At 36.8% G+C, this 20,946-nt stretch overlaps 1 protein-coding gene across 2 annotated transcripts; it reads left to right on the top strand.

Annotated features, from left to right (window-relative positions):
- Positions 1 to 1,729: 1,729 nt before the first annotated feature.
- smarcb1b (SWI/SNF related, matrix associated, actin dependent regulator of chromatin, subfamily b, member 1b) lies at positions 1,730 to 14,272 on the top strand. Of its 2 annotated transcripts, XM_056235619.1 has the most exons (9): positions 1,730 to 1,861; positions 3,251 to 3,362; positions 3,504 to 3,612; positions 3,972 to 4,109; positions 5,909 to 6,036; positions 7,394 to 7,560; positions 10,985 to 11,175; positions 13,612 to 13,743; positions 13,860 to 14,272. In XM_056235619.1, the coding sequence occupies exons 1-9, from the start codon at positions 1,778 to 1,780 to the stop codon at positions 13,897 to 13,899; spliced, it is 1,101 nt and encodes a 366-aa protein (XP_056091594.1). In that variant the 5' UTR covers positions 1,730 to 1,777; the 3' UTR covers positions 13,900 to 14,272. The 2 variants fall into 2 exon arrangements, with proteins under 2 accessions (XP_056091594.1, XP_056091595.1); XM_056235620.1 differs by lacking the exons at positions 13,612 to 13,743; positions 13,860 to 14,272 and adding an exon at positions 13,161 to 13,605.
- Positions 14,273 to 20,946: the final 6,674 nt, after the last annotated feature.

Raw genomic sequence — 20,946 nt, 5'->3', positions numbered from 1 at the left:
CGCGTTTCTGTATTTGGGTGGTGTTGTGAGTATTTGGAGCACACATGTGTTGTGAAACTGATGAAGATGTTTTCTTAATTTGCAGGTGTTTTTTTTATTTGCACGCGTTTTTTTTCTATTTGCATGCATTTTTTTCTATTTGCATGCGTTTTATTTTATTTGCATGTGTTTTTTTTTTCTATTTGCACGCATTGTTTTCTATTTGCATGTGTTTTCTTCTATTTGCATGCGTTTTCTTCAGTTGCAGCGCGTTGAGCTCTCTCGGCCACCGTACTACTCTGCCAAAAACTAAAACATCTGTTTGGTTTTGATTATCATATCGCGGTCACGCTCACGTGACATTGCAGTTCTTCCTCAACATTAAAGTTTTTTATCTGCATGCATTTTAAAGCCATATCGGTATAAACTGTTACTTGTGATTTAGGCCTATATGGTTTGCTGAGCGCACACCCCCGAAGCATGCGCAGTTGCGCACTGTCACCGGGCACGCAGTATTGGTTCTTTGGGGATAGAAAAGAGGACGTGAGGAAGAGCGCAACCAAAAATACATCTGACCACCATGTTGCTGGCTGCGATGACTGACACTGACAGGTTCTCTGAGAGGCGGTGCACCGATAGCCGCACCCTCATCGGCTCTGGCCACACCCCTTCGCCATGGCACGTGACCGAAGGAGAAGAGAGGTCGTTTCGAGGGGGGAGGGAAGGGTAATGTATTTGATTAAAGATTATAAGGGTACATGAATTTAAAAAAAATAATGAAGTGCACAGATAAATCATTTATAATAAACACTACAAGTATATAAAAAGAAGATTTGTCAAATTTGATTTCATGCCGACTTTAAACTAAGTTATTTTTCACATCTTATTGCGCTTCAACTTTCAAATACACTCACATAAACTCAGTTGGTTATGTCTGTGAATGTAAACAACAAGTAAAGAAATCGCATACAGTAGTAGGCTATACCTGCTATGCTGTTAATAGCCTATGAATCAAACAACAAAAGAAAAACAGAAAAACTCTCACTGCTCTTGATTGAATAAATGTATAGCTTTAATAAAAAATATATTTCTTACTTCAATGCTACTGTTAAATGCTCTGGTGAAGAGATAAACATGGTGGACTGTGTACAGCTCACTCAGGGCGGGGTCTATGCTAATAGGGCAGAGTCCATTAGCAGTCGGGGGCATCACAAATGCTCATCACAAATGCTAGAATATTCAAATGCCTTGTTCTGAGACTTCTTATGAAAGAAAAAAAAGAGAAGTGGATTGGTTTTTACCATTATAGGGTGGTTGTGTGTGTACACACAGTGCCAACAAACATTTATGTTCAAATGTAAAAGTGAATTTTGCATAATAGGTCCCATTTAAAATTATTTCAGTTTATTGCCAACTTGGCATCATTTCTATTTTTGTTTGTTTAGTAGACATAAAAAAACATGTATGTTAAAAATTTCAAATGTAAAAGTGAATTTTGCATAATAGGTCCTCTTTCAAATTATTTCAGCTTATTGCCAACTTGGCATCATTTCTATTTTTGTTTAGTTTCAGTTTTTAATCATTTATAATAAATAGCCTACTGCAATATTCCGTAGAAAAGTAGACTGTTTTTAGGGCTTCCTAGCCTTCCTAGTACAGTAACATATCCACCAGTGAGGTGTCCTCCAACGGCAGGCATTACTGCACGCCTGCAGCGTTGCGCCCCAGAGCATGAGCTCTTCCCACCTCGCCGCTTCCTTTATACGCATGCGCGTTGTCGCTCATTGTGTTCGCAAAGATGGCGTTGAGTAAAACATTTGGACAAAAACCAATAAAATTTCAACTCGAGCAAGATGAGGATTTTTACATGATAGGTTCAGAGGTACGTTTTCTGTCTCACGGAGAATTGTGCGTATTTTTACACCTGATATGCATTAATGTAGCCATCGTATTAACACTAAAACATCTTTGGCTTGTCTTTGTTGGTTGTTGCCAGTTAAAGATGCTGACATCTGCATATCGACGTTATGAATGAATGATTAAATGATCAATAGAGCTTGCAATCATTCCTGTTTCTCTATAAAGTGAATTGCATATCCGATTTATAAAATTCAGATTTGAAGTGCGATATTTATATTTGGGCCAGACAACTTGGCAGATAACGTTATAAATATAGCAGTGTTTCGTTTCAATAATATGTTAAACATGTTAAAGCGAGTTCACGCAGAAAATAGTTGTGTGATTATTTACCCTGTTCCAAACCTTTATGCCCCCCATTGGAACACAAAAGGAGATGTTAAGAACAATTTTAGGAACTGACAGCCTGAGCCTCAGTCTCCATCTACTTTCATTGCTTCTGTTCTCACAATTCAAGTGAATGGTGACCTAGAGTTTGTAATAACAGTGTGAATGATTTTAAAACTCTTTCAATTTAAACATTATTAAGTGTTTCCATGTGCATTATGTCATACCATGCGCATACTATACTAACGTTACTCTTACTATTTTTAGCACCTCTTTCTATGCCAGAGATAGTAAGAGTAGCTGTGTTTGCGAATACAGCAATGCATTTCTTTTAAAGGGATAGTTCCCCCAAAGATGAAAATTATTTCATACTCACCCTCATGTTGTTCCAAACCCCTAAGACTTTCATTCATCTTCGAAACACATATGAAGATCTTTTTGATGGAATCTGAGAGATTTCTGTCCCTCCATAGACGGCTACGCAACTACCACTTTAAGTTCAAAAAGAGATTGTTAATCTGATCCATGTGAATAAAGCGGTTCAGTCCAAAATGTTCTGAAGAGACACGATTGCTTTATATGATGAAAAGATTGAATTTAGGCTTTTATTAAACATTCATCAACTCACACATCAGTTGTGGTAAAGTAAACGGAAGCTCAAGCATGTTCTTGACGTGCAAGAACTAATGAGGTTCATTCTCGTGTTGATATGATATCTACACAGCTCCATCTCGCGCCGGTTTTAAACAGACCGCGAGCGCTACCCTGCATTAGCAAACGACAAGAGAAACAAAGCCATCGCGGTCTTCTCACAGGTCCTGTCCTCATCTTAAGATGCAAAGAGAAGTGTAATAAAATAAACACTTCAATTTATATTGTTTTTTTTTGTTTTTTTTTCACTAGTCTGAATCAAAGTCATGTTATGGGAGCAAAATAGCCCAAAATCTCAAAATTGACCAGTTAATGAAAAAACAGTATAGTGTCTTCTTTAAACACATTTAGTATTTACTTTGTCTTTGCTTTTTAGGTTGGCAACTACCTGCGTATGTTCAGAGGCTCTCTGTATAAGCGGTACCCGTCACTATGGAGACGCCTTGCGTCCGTGGAGGAGCGGAAGAAGATTGTAGCATCATCACACGGTAAGTGATTCCTTTCCCTTTGAATGATATTCAAAGTCTTAGTTCCAGAAAGCACCTGTAAGCAGCACCTACCTCATAGTCCATTAGTCCTGCTTCTTGACAGCAGTTTGTGCAGTGTTTTTGTTTTACACACAACTTTAGCCACCAGTGTGACCCTGCTGAAGGCGTCTGAATGTGAGGAGATCTTCGAGGGGAATGATGAGAAGTACAAGGCAGTGTCCATCAGCACAGAGCCGCCGGCGTATCTCAGGTGAGAAGTCTGGGGGTCCTCGGTTATGTGATGTACAGGTCTAAATGGAGAACAAGAAATTATAAAAATATAATAAATACAGCACCAAGTCAACTGGGGTTGTTTTTATTAATACACATATGAACACTTCCAGTCAGTTTTGTGAATAGATTTTTTAAAAACTATTTTATAGCAGATTTTATCTATGTATTCTTTATAAATTTATAAATTTTATGTGTTTTATATATATATATATATATATATATATATATATATATATATATACAGTATATATTTATTTTATATATACTATGTATGTCCCCAAAAATATAATTTTCTATTGGAGTTTATGTTGTTATAACTTTGTATCTGAAATTTAGGGAGCAGAAGGCAAAGAGGAGCAGTCAATGGGTGCCTACCCTACCCAACAGCTCCCATCACCTGGACGCAGTGCCTTGTTCCACCACTATCAACAGAAACCGAATGGGACGTGACAAGAAAAGGACATTTCCATTATGGTAATATGAGTAATGAGAGTTTGACAAGTACAGACTCTGTTTTTTGGCTTTTCGTCCACTTCTGTTAGCTTTAAAAAAAAAACATTCACTACCATTCATAAGTTTGGGGTCAGTAAGATGAATTATATATTTGCTAACCCCAAACTTATGAACGGTCGTGTATGTGTTTGCGGTTTTAAGGTTTCGCTTAGCTTTGCTGCTCTTATTTGTGTTTTATGTGTTGTTATGCAGGTCTTACTATCTTCTAATCTGGTTGTTCTGTAAAGCACTTTGGTCAGCCTAGTGACTGTTTTAAATGTGCTATACAAATAAAGTGAACTTGAACTTGTTCAAAAGTTTTGGGGTCGGTAAGATGTTTTTAAAAGAATTCCCTTGTGTTCACCAAGGCTGCAATTATTTGATAAAGATACAGTAAAAACAGTAATATTGCAAATTATTACTACTTAAAAGTTATAATAATAATAATTTAATTATAAATATTAATACAATTTATTACTAATTTAAAATGCAATTTTTCCTGTGATGTCAAAGCTGAATTTTTTGCAGCCATTACTTCAGTCTTCGTTGTCACATGACACTTAATAAATAATTCTTAAATGCTGATTTCTTTGCGCAAGAAACATTTCTTATCAATGTTGAAAACAGTTGTGCAGCTTCATATTTGTGTGATGCATTTTTTCAGGATTTTTTCAAGATTAAAAAGTCTTACTGACCACAAACTTTTGATTGCTAATGTATATGCTTGCGTACTTCTAAATGTTGACAATTTCTTTCTGGGAAAACAAAGCATAATTGATGCTGTCTGCCTCCGTTTGAAATATTTCAGTAGGAAATATGTCAACACAGGAAAGAAAATGTGCTCATCAAGCCATTTCACATCGGGTCTTTAAACATTTCTTAGATTCGACCTGTCAACAATCATCGGCATGTGACTCAATCTAAATACCGGTATAATTAAGAAATGTAAAACTCTGGATAATTATTTAAGCAACCGTTGATTGTTGCATGATGTTATCAGGACATTATCGAAGCAGAGGATGTTTATTAAGGAACCAAACCACATTTCTGCTATATACTTCCCATGACTTAGTTGTTTTGGGTCAGCAGATGAAGCAATAGTCCAAAACACTGGCTTGTTATTGCGAAGATTTCTTTCAGGTTATGTTTATCACTGACAGAATCTTTTCTGATTGTAATGAAAAGCAAATACCCATGATAGGCTAATTTTCCTTTGGACATGCTGAAGTTCCTTCTTCCTCATTTCCTACACGAAAAGATAACCTGATAATGGTTCAAACGCTCAGAAAGTCCCAGTTTTTAAGACAAACAGAAATTAGCCTGATGCATTTGTGTTTGTAGGTCCTCAATTGACCTACATCATCTTATCCCAAGAGGAAGTCCTTTGGGGGATATTTAGCTGAATGTAATGACCCTTGCAATATTGTCAAAATACCCTTCTGAGGACTGTGGTAAATGTCAATGATTGGCTTTAAATGAGACAGTTCAGACTCGAATGCCACCATCCAGCTGTTGGTTTAAAGCAATGCTCCAAAACAACTTCATTCTGCTGTCATTACTTACAAGACAAGCATTTTAAATCCCTCACATAATCATTACATATGTAGGTTGTTAAACTTTCAGGCATTTGTTGTTTCAGGAAAGGGCAGGACATGAAGGAAACATGTGGGCAGTTGTTCAGAATCAGAGCCCTGGTGTGGAGTTGAAGAGCACATGCTGCAGCATGGTGCTAATTAATTATAGAGTGTGTTTATGGGTCTCTGCTTTCTTTCAATGCATAGTTTCGATGACCACGACCCGGCAGTCATCCACGAAAACGCATCCCAGGCAGAGGTCCTGGTGCCTATCCGCTTGGACATGGAGATTGATGGGCAGAAGCTCAGAGATGCCTTCACCTGGAACATGAACGGTAATTTCATGCACATTATTTTCATGACAGTTACGCATAATTTCCCCCCTAAATAGTCATTACAGTAAGGTGCAAAACTCTCATTCTCATTACTTTAATAAAGAAATGAAAATCATTAAGTTCAGACACAATCTGTCTGTGTGTGTTTTAGATGCTGTGACATATTCTTACGATTTAAAGTAACTTTTCTATATATTTTAGTATATTTTCATTTGCAGTATCTCATGGTCCTCCAGAAATCATTCTAATATTCTGAGTTGGTGCTCAAGAAACATTTATTACTTTTAATAATAATATGTTGAAAACAATTGTGCTGCTTCATACATTTTTTTTCAGGATTCTTTGATGCTTACAACGTTCAAAAGAACAACATTTGTTTGAAATAGAAATCTTTTGTTACAGTCTTTATTGCACTTTAATGCTCAATTTAATGCATCCTTGCTGAATAAAAGTATATAAAAAAAATGTTTTTTCAACAAAAAAAAACCTCACTGACTTAAAGGGATACTCCACTTTTTTTGGAAATAGGCTCATTTTACAACTCCCCCAGAGTTAAACTGTTGAGTTTTACCGTTTTTGAATCCATTCAGCCGATCTCCGGTTCTGGTGGTACCACTTTTAGCATACATCATTGAAGTGGACAAGACCATTAGCATTTCTCATAAAAAAATGACCAAAGTGTTTCGATATTTTTCCTATTTAAAACTTGACTCTTCTGTAGTTACATCGTGCACTAAGACCGACGGAAAATGTAAAGTTGCGATTTTCTAGGCTGATATGGCTAGGAACTATACTCTCATTCCTGCTGCAATAATCAAGAAACTTTACTGCCGTACCATGAGAGCAGCAGGCGTAATGATATGACGCAGCTGGGGACTATTTTCAGGCGCTGCGTCTTATCATTACGCCTGATGCACTGATTATTGCAGCAGGAATGAGAGTATAGTTCCTAGCCATATCAGCCTAGAAAATCGCAACTTTACATTTTCCGTCGGTCTTAGTGCACGATGTAACTAAAGAAGAGTCAAGTTTTAAATAGGAAAAATATCGAAACACTTTGGTCATTTTTTTATGAGAAATGCTAATGGTCTTGTCCACTTCAATGATGTATGCTAAAAGTGGTACCACCAGAACCGGAGATCGGCTGAATGGATTCAAAAACGGTAAAACTCAACAGTTTAACTCTGGGGGAGTTGTAAAATGAGCCTATTTCCAAAAAAAAGTGGAGTATCCCTTTAAGGGTTTTGAATGGTAGTGTATGTTTTTGCTTTTCATTTGCTGTTGAATGCAAGATGCTTTCATACTAAAGACATTTAGTTGTAGAAGTTTTTAGAAGTGTCTGCTTTTGCGTTTCCAGAGAAACTTATGACTCCAGAGATGTTTGCTGAGATCCTGTGTGATGACCTGGACCTGAATCCTCTCGCCTTCGTCCCTGCCATCGCCTCAGCCATTAGACAGCAGATCGAGTCCTACCCTACCGACAGCATTCTGGATGAGCAGACAGACCAGAGGGTCATCATTAAGGTGTCTTTTACAGTAGTACCCAAAAGCACATTTTTAATTTTTATATTTTTGGACTAAATTAGACTTAATTAACTGATCAAGGCCTGATTAATATTTGTCTGTGAAATGGTCTCTTTATGGCAGTGTTCACACAGCAGCAGAATACGTTTTGTCAGTCCTGTATTTGAGTCTTTAATACAGTTACGTTCACACACAGTTCAGTTATTTACGGGAGTTACCGCATTCTATACCCGAAATCACACCTGTACAATTTCAGGACTCACAACCACATTTTCGAAAATCCTGTGCTGTGTGAACGGAACCGAACGTTTCACATCATACAGTGCGAGAGAGCCGCTCTGCAATGCACAAACGCGTGTCAATCGTGTGTTGCAGGTTTTCAGGTTTTTTGTGGTTTTGCTTTTGGTAACTTACAGTGATGGAGATATGAGCTATGTGTCATCTGAAGGTTTTAGATCCAGTAACTGTTCTGCTCCCGTCAGTTTTGTGTTCTACGCATGACTCAAATGCTCCGCTCTTCACCCAGATATAAAAACTGCTGTCATTTAATGAAGATTGGACTTGTATTAAAAGTGATAAGACTTTTTTGGACGGTCACTGTGGTTACTAGTTAGAGCAGTGGTTTTCAAACCCTGGGTCGCGACCCTCGGGTGGGTCGCGAGAATTAAAAAATGGGTCGCCAGTGATTTAAAAAAAAAAAAAAAAAATCCGTTTTCTAATTAAATTAATATTAATAATAATAGCTTTGAAACAACGAAACAAACTGAATGCTTCTCCTGACATGCGTCGCGTGTTGCCCTCTCGTCCTGCGAACCGGCTTGGGAACAGATTATGCAGAATAAGCAGGCCCTTCTCATTAATATACACAAAACACGCACTCGTTCGCTCCACCCGCAACACACACACGTTCGCTCCATCGGCAACAACACACTAACACTCGTCGTTCCTTCCTAGGGCTGTCAAAATTAGGCTACTCAAAAATTAAGTTCTAAAAAATCCCTCTAAAAAAACACATATGCTATATTCGAACTATTCGAACATCTGGTTGTGCATTTTGTCAATGACGCGCATTACGTCAATAACAGGTCAAATTAATACAAAGAGACATAACTACTTGTTTAGGTAGTTTATTTAAGTTTAAACATATTTGACAACGTATTACCTACACAAAAACAAGTAGCCTAAATCAACTAATAGCCAAGACCGCAGACCTCACTCTCGCTAGGCACTCTTTCTCTCTCTCTCTCCCTCACCTCACGCTCTCTGCCCATAACGGTTTAAATGAACAACAACAACAATAAACAAATGTTGAGTGCTGATCAAGAGTTTTGTGCAAGCAATTTAAGGTTGCGACTCTTGTCCCAAATATAGCAGGCTTCATTCAGTGATTGAAACAAATATTATTAACATTAATTGAAGTTTTAAAGGACCGACATTGAACGCGCCGAGCGAGCTGTGCTGTGGTAAACATGGAACTTTTCCTTGACATGAAACGGTAAATAATCAAACCAGTGAAGCCTGCGATGCATGGAACTGCTGTATCTAACCTACCTTATTCATGCAATAAATAAGAATAAGAAATAAAAAAACTTTCAGCTGTGCCAGTGCGACTCTAGTGACCTGTCCCTGATCCCTCAGGCAGCGCACTCGCAAAGCAGACAGCCGCGCCTCTGATACCGCGGGCGTGTTTTTCCACATTCAAATATTAATTTTCACATTCGAAATTCTGTTTTTTAAAACTATTCGAATATAAAGGCCTATTCTAATTTAGAATATTCGTTGACAGCCCTATTCTCATTTGAATTATAAATAAGTTTGCTTTTAAACTGTGTGTGATTTTGGTTGGGTGACAGTTAAGTTTGACAAGAGTTTACAGTTTGACAAAACCACAATGTTGTGTTTTAACAATGTTGTGTCGAGTGTACACAAGTATAAATAAACACTTTGCAGTTTGAATGATGTCCTGTATGAACGACGGAGTATATTTTTTGTTTCCAGTGACGCGCCTCACACACACACACACACACACAAATACACCATTCCAGGCTTGACATCGCAGCCTGCTCATTATAGCCGAAATAAAAATATGACAATAAAATAGTCAACCTAATATAAAAATCACACTGCTCTGTTTAAATAGTCAATTCGTACCATTCAGCGTAAGCACCGCTCAACTGTGATGTTTCCAAGCACATTTTTGCGCATGTGAAAAGGATGATTTTTTTTCCTGTCGATATTGCAACGTGAGTGAAGTTGCTACAACGCCTATAATAAAAAATAGTTTACCATCAAATACATCGCGAATGTTAAAATATTTTGATTCTAATGAGAGAGTTAGGCTACGTGAGCATAATGCCCCTTTTACTTTCCCTTTAAATTATTTCGTTTTGGCTTGTTTAGTAATTATTTTTTTATTCTTGTTCTGTTCTGTATATAATGAATATTACATTTAAAGAGTTTGTTGTGGAATATGTTTTGTGTATTTGTATTTTTTAAGCATTCAGCAAACGATAAGTTATTTATTGGTTAAAAGTCCTGTATGTAGGCCTATAGCTTGATCAAATTATTTCAAAATCGACTTTGCGTTGCAATCGCGTCAAGGATCAGCAAGTGCACGTGCATAATCAAAAGTAAAGTGGTTAAAAAAAGTGCTTAAAGAAAGGTTAAAGAAAAAAAAATTCTGTGCACAAGCCTATGGGTCGCGTAAAAAAAGAAAAGAAAAAAAAAGGGTCCCTCTTGAAAAAGTTTGAAAATCACTGAGTTAGAGAATACAGGCTTGACTCCCGTTGCACATTCATACAGACAGTATTCGAGGCGTTACGGTAAGTTGCTGTGTGAATGGGACATTGAGACTCACACCTGTTAGTGAATCCAGTTGTTAATCCCAAAAACGAAGTGTGTAAATTTAGTCTGTTGAAAGCCAATCATAATGCATGTGGCTAACTGTAGGGATGCACCGATATCGTGGCCGATACGATAATTCTTTATATTTAAAAACCGATATGTTGGCTGATAAATCTAAATCCAGATCTTTCTATATTTTTTGAGAGCCTAAACAAAAACAAAAGTCTCACCATTAAATCCATTTATGGTGGATAGAAGCACACAATTATAATGATATTCTCATTATAATTTTATGTAGCCTTAGCCTATATGACGGACTTGCACTTTACATCTTGCACTTAACTGTATTTTCCTTTTTGAAGTGATTCCAATCATATTTCAAGCAATTAAAAACCACCATGGCGAACAGTGCGCATCTGAAGTGTCTCAGCTGAAGGAAATAATCCATTATTTTTCGGCCAAGTTTTCTTATTGGGCCGATAACGATAAAAACGAACATATATCGGCCGATAACGATATGGGGGCTGGTATATCGTGCATCCCTAGTTAATTCCATTGCTGACCTGCATTGTGCTTTCAGCTAAACATTCATGTGGGGAACATCTCTCTGGTGGACCAGTTCGAATGGGACATGTCAGAGAAGGAGAACTCACCAGAAACGTTTGCTTTGAAGCTCTGCTCTGAGTTGGGCCTCGGAGGAGAGTTCGTCACCACCATCGCCTACAGCATCCGCGGACAGCTCAGCTGGCACCAGAGGACGTACGCCTTCAGGTGGGCAACACGCATGCACTTCCAATACTGGTCAGTGGGTTAATGCTCACCTAAAAACATCAGTTCTAGTTCCATTTTTATTATTTTGCTTTCTCATATAGATGAGCAGAGCTTCACAGTGTGTGAAAACTATTGATAGAAAATTCATGTGCCTTGGGGCTTTTAGTTTCAGGATGATGCTGGTCCATTTTTATGCAGTAGGTCATAAATGAAGTAGCTTGATGCACAAACCCCTCTAGAAACACTGTATTCCCCGTAGAGTCATTTTAGGACAGTTTCTTGTTTTCAAAATCACTGCTTGCCATGATTTATATGTGCTGACATGATCTCCAAACTCATTTATAAACCATACAGTGAGTGTAATGGAAGACTCGCTGTGGTATTCCCTCTGCGGCTCACTGTTGAGACATGATTTGTTCTTTAGTATTTATACCGCCACTTCACTGTCATAAGGCAGAGAATAAATTATTTCCCTAGCCTGTAATATTGCCTTGGAATTTACCCAAGAATCAGTAGGTATTTTGTAAACAGACTAAAAACCTATTCACAGTTTTCGCAGAAGAATAAAAAAAAGAAACTATGCATGCCTTGACAATGATCCAACTTCTTTGCGTGTAGGTTGAATTTTTTTCCACTTGCCACAAAAACCTATTTATCAGTGAGAAAGATGCTTATATGGGTTATGTGTCTGGGATGGCATTCTAATCACTGTCAAGCAAGGAACTATAAAACTCATAGCAGCAACAAACAAGTGGAGTGAAAAAAATGGTTATGGATGAGTACAGAGGATTGTATTTATTAAAACATTTTTAGAAGTAATAATAAGTTGATTAGTAGTAATAAATGTTTAAATAAACTTATTAAATAAAATAAGTAATATATATTTTAAAGAAATTAATTATATTCAGCAAGTATGCAATAAATTGAAATGGAACACGATTTCTATCTTAAATTCTTTTGAACTTTCTGTTCATCAAAGAATCCTGAAATAGTATCAGGTTTCCGCAAAAATATTTTAAGTAGCACAAGTGTTTTCATCATTTATAATAATATGAATCAGCATATTAGAATGATTTATGAAGGATCATGTGAAACTGAAGATGGAAGTAATGATGCTGAAAATTCTGCTTTGTCATCAGGAAAAATTGGCATTTTATGATTATTTCACAATATTGCTGTTTTACTGTATTTTTGATTAAATAAATGCAGAATTGAACGTAAGAGAAGACTTTAAAAAAAAACATACAACCCCAAATTTTGGACGGTAGCATATGTCTCACATGTATGGTGTTCTTGCATGTAATATTTACATTGATATCTGTGTTTGTTTGTGCTGTACTGTATTGTTTGACCTGTATCTATATCCTGTGTGTCTGTAGAGATGTCTGGGGCCTGGTTCCATTTTAAACAATGATTTACTGTGTTATATAAGGTTGTATGAAGTGGAATTTCCATAATGTGGTCATATATACACAAACACACACGGCATGTCTTGTTTACGCCGCGAAATTAAGACCATCTTTAATGCGGTCTGAGCCTTTACAATCTCGTTTATTTGTCCGACAGCAAGCAGACAACCGTTTAAGCATTGTGACTTCTCTTTATTGTGCCCTAAAGTAGTTTTATGTGTTTCTCTTTCCTCCATTGGTTATAAAGTAACATTTTCTCCCTGCAGTACAGCTTAGATTGATTTCTGCTTCCATAATGATTCATAATTCAGTTGCTTTTCTCTTGCATGGCTTGCAACCTTACTTTTGCCCTTTAGAGGTCGGGGTTTGTGGGGGCGTAACCAGTTAGAATTACATTTTCACCATGAGATCATGCTGTCTGTAGATCATAGGTGAAAATGGCACATTATTCGCTTTGTGGTTTAGTTAAAATGTTAGAGTTTTTGTTTCATTCTTTGTGATTAACTTCATTGCTTTTTGTTTTTGCTTTGCTATAACCTTCTAATTGTTTGCTTCTCCCACTGTCTGTTCCAATAGGTCTGATTTCAGGTCAATATGCTTCAAAATTTCTTGATCTTCTCTCCCTCTTACCCCCCACGTTTCATACCCTGGGAAGCTGAGTACTTTCACCTTTTCTTATTTTTGTTATATCTTTGCAGGACTTGTCCCTGTGTATTGACATTCCGATAATGCCTAATTCAGTTTTCCTCCTAAAAATGACGTAGCATAAACCTAGTGATACCAGGACAGACTGTTCTGTTTGACCCCTGCATGTGCTGCCACAGCATGGCTTTGATATCTGTATGACGGTTAAAAGTAAATCGTATAATTTATATAAACCGTTTTTCTTAACAAAAGTTGAATAGGTATTTCTAGATATCAGTCTTCACCTTTGTGCCTCAGTGGTCATCAATGATGCATCATTGGTCTTCAATGATGTTTAAGTGATGCTGTCCTCTTCTGACCCCATCTGGCTCATTTCCTGTAGTGAGAACCCATTACCAACGGTTGAGATTGCCATTCGGAACACAGGTGATGCCGACCAGTGGTGCCCTCTGCTGGAGACCCTGACAGACGCAGAGATGGAGAAGAAAATCAGAGACCAGGACAGAAACACAAGGTGACAAATTAGACCTTGCCTACTAGACACCTTTTTGTTTATTTTACATTCGTTTTATATATAATGAATTCATATGTATTGCACCTGAATAATATTGCTTTCTTTTAATTTCGCAGGCGTATGAGACGACTTGCCAACACCGCCCCGGCCTGGTAAAGACAAGACGTTACTGATGCTGCCACTCAATAAGCTCAGTCTCTCGAATGGCCTCAGGGTTGCTGGAGGCCTTTGCACAGATCCACACAGCTCTAGATAACATTCCTCCAGCCTTCTGACCTCCTCAACCCATACAGCATTACACACTTTCTTAATACCAGGCCTTTAAACTCTGATCTGGCAACCTCGCGGAGGCTGTTCGGGACGTTGCCGTTTATCTGGTCTCCAGTTATAGAGACCTCTGTCTAGTCTGGTTGTAAGAACAGGACTTTGTTGAGAAGGTTTGATTGAGTATTGTGTTTTTCGTTAAAGGTGCTAATGCATACTATGAACTTGACTTGCTTTTTTTAAATAAAGACAATGGCAAATTGTATTCTTATAGTTCTCTGTGTATATATTTATATAAATATATTATTAATATTATTATTATTAATAAGTACAATGATCTCAGTCATTAAAAACCTCTAAGTATTTCAAAAAAAAAAAAAGATTATTAGATAATATTTTAATAATTAAATGTCAATGTAAATATAATAACAATAATTATTATTTCCAGGAATCATGGAAATGAATAAAATCTTAATTTTATTTTAATTTCTATAGTGAATTCTGTTTTTTCTACTCTTCACTAAAATGTTGCACTTTGAGTCATACCAATTCCTTGCTTTAAAGCTGTGGGAACTATAAATTTGTTTTGGTTTATATTGGTATGCTTAAAAATAAGTTTTTCAATGTCTGTTTCAGCAGTCATTTGTTTAAATGTTGTCGTATGCTGTCTCATTCTGTGCATTAGTTCATCAGCTGGGCCCAGAATCTGTTCTCTTAACCAGATACGTCATGCACAAAGAACCGCTCGCTTCAGTTTCCAAAGCATGCTTTTGAAATTTGAGATGATGTGTTTTTAATGTGTATGGAAACTGGAAGCAGTTCAATCAAAATCCAGAAAGCCCTCATTAGACGATGCCTGTGATAGATTAAGCATTCCTATAACCCCTGTGCCAATCTATCACAGCACATGCAATTGGTGGTTCTGTAGAAAGTAATGGAAATAATAAATACACTAGAGTCCCAACCCCCTTGACATTAGTTGTGCGCTTAAGAAAGAATCAATGACATTCAATTTTTTATAAAAGTTCATGAATCCTTTTAAGCAAGCACTAACATACATTGAGTAAACAATAGGTCCATTTCAGACGTTTTATATTATTTGTTCACTGAATATTTGAAACCTATAAAATAAATGTAAATGGAACATACTGATGCAATGTAGGAACTTTACCTGAACATGTGTTACTGCATGCCTAAAACTGGAAAGTCATTACACTTTTTTTTCTTTCCATTATTAGGGTGTTTTTCTTTCTTGCACTTGACCACTAAAACCAAAGCACAAGCATCTCTGTGTGACTGTGAAGGGATTTCACGTGATGTGACTAAAGTATAACAAGAAAACACTTAGGCTAATAGGCGACTGAAGTAACTTACTAGTGCTGAACCACAACGAAAAAGATTTTTCACAGATACGACATTTCTGTGTTTTTCAAGCTTAGAAACTGTTCACTTAAACCAGTAAACAAACAAACTAACGGAATGGGTTTGGAAAGAAATGCTGCCATTTTTCTGTTATGTACATTGCAGCTTTGACAAATATCACCTTGTAAGTTTGAAGGTGAATTCCAGGTGCGATAATCAAGAGGCGCATCATCGCTGATCGCAGAGCTTTTTAAAAACTCTTCACGTAGCCTGAGGTCATGCTTGTACCAAGACTCGAGAGATATAGCCTCGCATCCAATTTGGCGTGCTCTTCGTCGGATTCGTTTGCATGTTATTCGAGAATGGTTGGGTTTATCAAAAAAGCTTTTCAAAACTTTTTGCCAGCATGGTCTGAAGATGATTGAATCGTCTTGAGCCAAGGAATCAGAGGAAAAAAATAATTTTAGTTTCTAGCCCTTATGGATCAAAAGTTATTAGAACAAACATAAGTGAAACTTTGACTTGTAGACTCCAAAATTGCTGTGGTTAATGTTCAGACTGTCCTCTATCTCTATCTGTGTGCCAAATTTCACAACTTTTTACCATACGGTTATGGGCTGCCATAGACTCAAGAGCGGAAGAAGAAGAAGAAAACTGGCAGATACAATAGTTGCCTATGACCCCTAATAACAGTACAACCCAATGAAGAGATGTATATCCTTCACAGCCTCTCTTTCATTCGCATTTAAAATCAAAGTTGGCGCTGCTGTGACGTATTGCTTGTTTGTCCTTACTCGAACAAACAAATTGGACATTTCAGTCTTATGAAGATCAGCTATCAGTAGAAGTTGACAGTACATGATTAACAAACTGAAAATCTGACTTGTTGCTGACTTTTAATCAGATCATGATTCGGACTGATTAGGAACAGACATGATTCTGAAAAGTTTTTATAGGTTTTATTCTGCAGCAATCATTAAAAGCCATATGTTTTTCAGTTGCAATGTTCTCTGTGATTTATAGGAAATATGTCGACATACAAACAATCTGCTTTTTAATTTAATGAGAGAAATATTGCAGGGGTCGATCGGGTCAGCTGTGTGCGCATGCTTGTGGTTAGACCTGTGCAGGCTTGTTTTATCCTGAAGGCAAACGTCCTTCAAGTTCAAAATGCAGACATGTGTTTTACAACATACTCTTAGAAGAAGTACATGTGTATGCGTAACAGCAGCACTTTAAGACGTCTGGCACAGTGTCTGGCCTCGGTGACTACTGAAAAAGAAAACAATGCCACTTTATTAATATTGCAAGAGTTAGTCTTTAATCATGATGACAACATGAGTGGTGTTGACGTGTGCAAAAATCAGTTACTCAGCAACTGATATAATGGGTTCTGTCTGGTTGCCAGAGTGTTCTGGGTGTTAGAAAACCTTGAAAATAATTTCATTTTTGGAGGATGTAATATGCATAATCAGAACTAGAGGCTCTTGAATGAAAAGCATGAAACAAAAATGCTTCTGAAATGTTTTGACTGTTAAAGAGCCCCGCAATCATTTAGTGTAAGACTTTCTATAAAGTTCAGAGAAGTGGCTTTCTTCTGTGAAAAAAAAAACACAAAGCCACTCATGACTCTGGTGAGCCCATTTAGTAAGCACGGTTATGAACCGATTCTCTTTCAAATCCTTGATAACGCAAGAATCTGGGTTCATTTCGTCCAAAGCAGCCCGAAATCTGTAATCACTAAAGTGAAACCCTACGAAACGTGTTAACTTGGTGAAGGATGGCGCCAACAGATGCTTCACATAAAACGGAACCGAAATAATGATGTCATCGTGTTGCAATGTCATTGTGCTACAAATTTGCTCTGTGTGATAGAAGCGGGGGAAAGGGGAATTTCAGTCTGAAACCGAGCCAAGACAGCAGGATTCTGGAATTGTCTCGACAGGAGGGTCTGCGGTACACTGCCCTACAAAGCAAAAAGGCAGTAACTACGCAGAGTGCAGAACAGAGAAAAATGACTTTAAAGTTATCCTGTCATCCAGCCTAAGTAGTTGTAGGTAGATTATTGGACATGTGGCTGTTTTGTTACTTTATATTAGATTATTCTTTGTACATATCAATCCTCATATTTAATTTGATAATTTACCCCTATTTTGCAGTTACTGTATTCTTGCTTTGTATTACTTACCAAAAATGTGGCACCATATTAAGGAAAAAGGCAGTAACTACAGATTCTACAAAAACTATTTTGCCACAACTTGGGCTCTGAGTTTGATAAACTGTGTTTGAAATAATTGGAACCATTTGGACAACATTTTCAAAAAATTTGTGTTGCGAAACTAGTGTTGCGGAGCGGGCGTGTTACGGATATGTGGTGTAAATTTTTAGTAATCAAAAATCATGTCTAATTAATTGAAATCATGAAACTTTTATTATAAACTTTTATTAAACTTATACCATATTTTAAAAACAAACATTTTTGGTCAAACAACATGCTGCACAATGAGCTTTACTGTGAACAATTGTGATTATTCCTTTAAAAATTAAGTTTTAATCTTAATTTATTTGTATTAGTGTTAGTATTATTACATCGAGACGTTTCTAAATTCTACTGTACAGCAGTAATATATTTCTTTCAAGTTAAACCGAACTTTTATTTTGACGGGTTGCCGTGAAGACCGTGTCCTCATATAGGCAAAAAACAGCTCGAGCGTCACACACGTGCTTCAGCGCGCGCGCGCGAACAATTAGGGAAAACACTGCATCTCATACAAAATTTGTGCGAAGTTAGAAGCCGTGAGGATGCCGCGAAATCAGCTGTGTGTTCACCATGGCAACAGTAACTACACTACGCAGCAACACGGTTATTTTTTGTTAGGTAAAACCAAAGTCCTTCTCTGGTAAAACATAACAAGAATACAGTAATGGATGTTACTGTACTCTTGCTTTGTTTCACTAGGGCTTTTTGCAGTTACTGTACAAACGACTACCATTTTTCTCCAAAACGACACACATTTGAGATAAGATGTTTTGTCACATAACAAAGGATGCCTTGAATGTAGGGTTGCCAACCGTTCCGTATAATACGGAATCGTTCCGTATTTGACACATGAAAGGCTTGTTCCGTATTGAACTGATACGGAACGCACTTTGTTCCGTATTTTTGAGAATCAATTCAGTGCAAATCCATGACAGACGCATAGCTTCTATGTCAGACAGACTATGATGAATGAACGAAGACCCGCTGCTATAATGGCAAATTCGGGGACTTGGCGCCACCTTGACGGGCTCTGACGTGTAATGACGTAGAGTTGGCTCATTGGTCGCACGTCAGAGGCGCCCGCGCCATTGGATGTGCAGTTGCCGCAGCACAGCCTGAGCGAGCCAGACACTCAATGTGCAAGCTGTGCAGCTGCAAATGCGTTTTACAGGCTTCAGTTAATCGAGTAAAATATGTTTCCGAAGACATTTGTAGGCTATGATAAGAAAAACTACTAAAATTAAAAAATATATTTTTTTGCACTGGAAAGAACATTCTAGAAGTCTAATTCTATTGAATAAGTTCGCACAAGGCTACAGAAAACGGTTGTGTTTATTTTTCTTCAAATGCAGTCTAAGCCGATGAGTTTCGAATGTTATATGTTGTTAAAAATAAAACGTATTATAATCTAAACAAAATACATGGTTCATTTTTGGCAAAATGATCATGATAGCCTTTATATATCTGTGTGTTTAAGTCTTGTATAATGATGAAGCCTACTTTGCTATTCTATAAATATATAGGCCTAATAAGTTGCATTATAATATGATATAAAATGTATGAATTTCAGGGATTAGTTTTCGAAACACCACCACCCAGACCACCCCCCCCCCCCCCCCCCCCCCCCCCCCGTTCCTTATTTCCATTTCAGAAAGTTGGCAACCCTACTTGAATGTCATGAAAATGATAATAACTCATTTTTGACCAAAAAATGCAGTTACTGCCTTTTTGCTTTGTAGGGCAGTACAGCCGTCTTCCATTTCCACCCCAAAACCTCTGATAGAACATATTAGAACCAGAGGGTGGGATGGACACTTTTGGCCCATTTCACTTCACCACAATGTTATTCCCATCGCATTTCATGTGATGTACCATATTGCGTCTGATAACGTTCTGTGGTGGAAATGACATTTAAAACATTTTTAGAATAAAATTACATTTTAGATTATCCAAAAATTGTTAGAATTGAATATATTTTACATAAAAAAAATTATATTTTAAAATATTTAAAACATTTTTTTTTTATGATGGATTGAGTTAAAATAAAAGTCTGAGTCAAGGACAAGGGTAAAAAAAAATAGCAAAAATAAATAATGAAGGCATAGTGATTAATTTCCAAGATGTGATTCTCATATAAACAATAAAAACTAAAGTATGTTCGTTAAATAAAAATCATAAAAGTGCCCGAGGGTTGAAAAAAACACACACAAACTGATAATATTACAAGCTGTAAAGGAAAGTAATTTAGGAGCAAAAGCTCTATGCAGAACTTTTGATGATTCATATTATCAAATTATCTCTGAAATGAGCCCAGACAACAGATAATTAGACAGAATACAATAAACAAAGAGAGGCTTTTATTGGAGCTGGAAATGTAATACAGTTCTTTTTACAAAATATTTACACAGTAAATGGATCATTAAAAACAATAACAAGAGAAAGAACTGATTACATGTCAAAAATTATAATAATAGTGAATGATAAGTGTACAGTTTCCTTAGATTAAAAGCCATCATTACCCAGGCTATAAGGAATACCTCAGTAGCCCCACTATGCAAAAAGTTTGATTGGAATTACACAACATGTGCACCAGTGACCTGCACTGTAACATAGACATTATCACAATTGAAGAAGAGGTCTTCATAAGTCCTTTACACACTGACAGCCATTGTGAAATTGCCATTTCTCATTGAAAATGAATGAAATCACTGTCGGTTTGAAGAGCACTAAATGCCTTAACAAACAAAATTAAAAACATGTTTAGCTGGATCTACAAAGTCCAGTAAACACTGGTAACTACATTTTTATCACCTATATTTGTACCAAAAGTGCCTCTGAACTTAAACTGCTAATGTAAGTAGATATGTGCACTTTTATTTTGAAATATTTAGGGCATTAAAGGAATCTTCCAGATGTGACACATTTTAGCAACAGCACCTGACACGCTGTCTATTACCAGTTCTTCCACGCATTCCCACCACTGAAAAAGAACAATTTAGATAACGTTACAACTCAAAAAGCACATTTTTTTGGAGGAATTACTCTTTCTATTAGCATACCTTTCTGCTTTAACCCCCTTAGGAATCACTTGTCTCATAGACTTCCATTGTAAGTGCATTATAGTTAATGCTTTTTTTTTTTTTTTGCTTTTTTTTAAGGGCACAAATATTTTCTGTGGTAATCAACAGCAAGTAACTGTTTTTAACCCATAAAATTCTTTCAAATTGCCAAATAATTTATCTAATGGCATGGCACAATATGGTATTTTGCTAAAAAAAAATACTGTTTTCCTAACTCTATCAATACTGCCAAAAATA

The sequence above is a fragment of the Rhinichthys klamathensis genome, unplaced genomic scaffold (assembly GCF_029890125.1).
Source record: "Rhinichthys klamathensis goyatoka isolate OS25496 unplaced genomic scaffold, OSU_Roscu_1.1 h1tg000424l_1, whole genome shotgun sequence".
Classification (NCBI taxonomy): domain Eukaryota; kingdom Metazoa; phylum Chordata; class Actinopteri; order Cypriniformes; family Leuciscidae; genus Rhinichthys; species Rhinichthys klamathensis.
This window is presented reverse-complemented; position numbering and strand designations above follow the sequence as displayed.

Bases quoted from the DNA above. Each gene is read 5' to 3' on its own strand.
- smarcb1b (XM_056235619.1), top strand. From the start codon at position 1,778: ATGGCGTTGAGTAAAACATTTGGACAAAAACCAATAAAATTTCAACTC. The intron at 1,862-3,250 runs GTACGTTTTCTG...TTTGCTTTTTAG, and splicing joins TTTACATGATAGGTTCAGAG to GTTGGCAACTACCTGCGTAT. The intron at 13,744-13,859 runs GTGACAAATTAG...TTAATTTCGCAG, and splicing joins GACCAGGACAGAAACACAAG to GCGTATGAGACGACTTGCCA.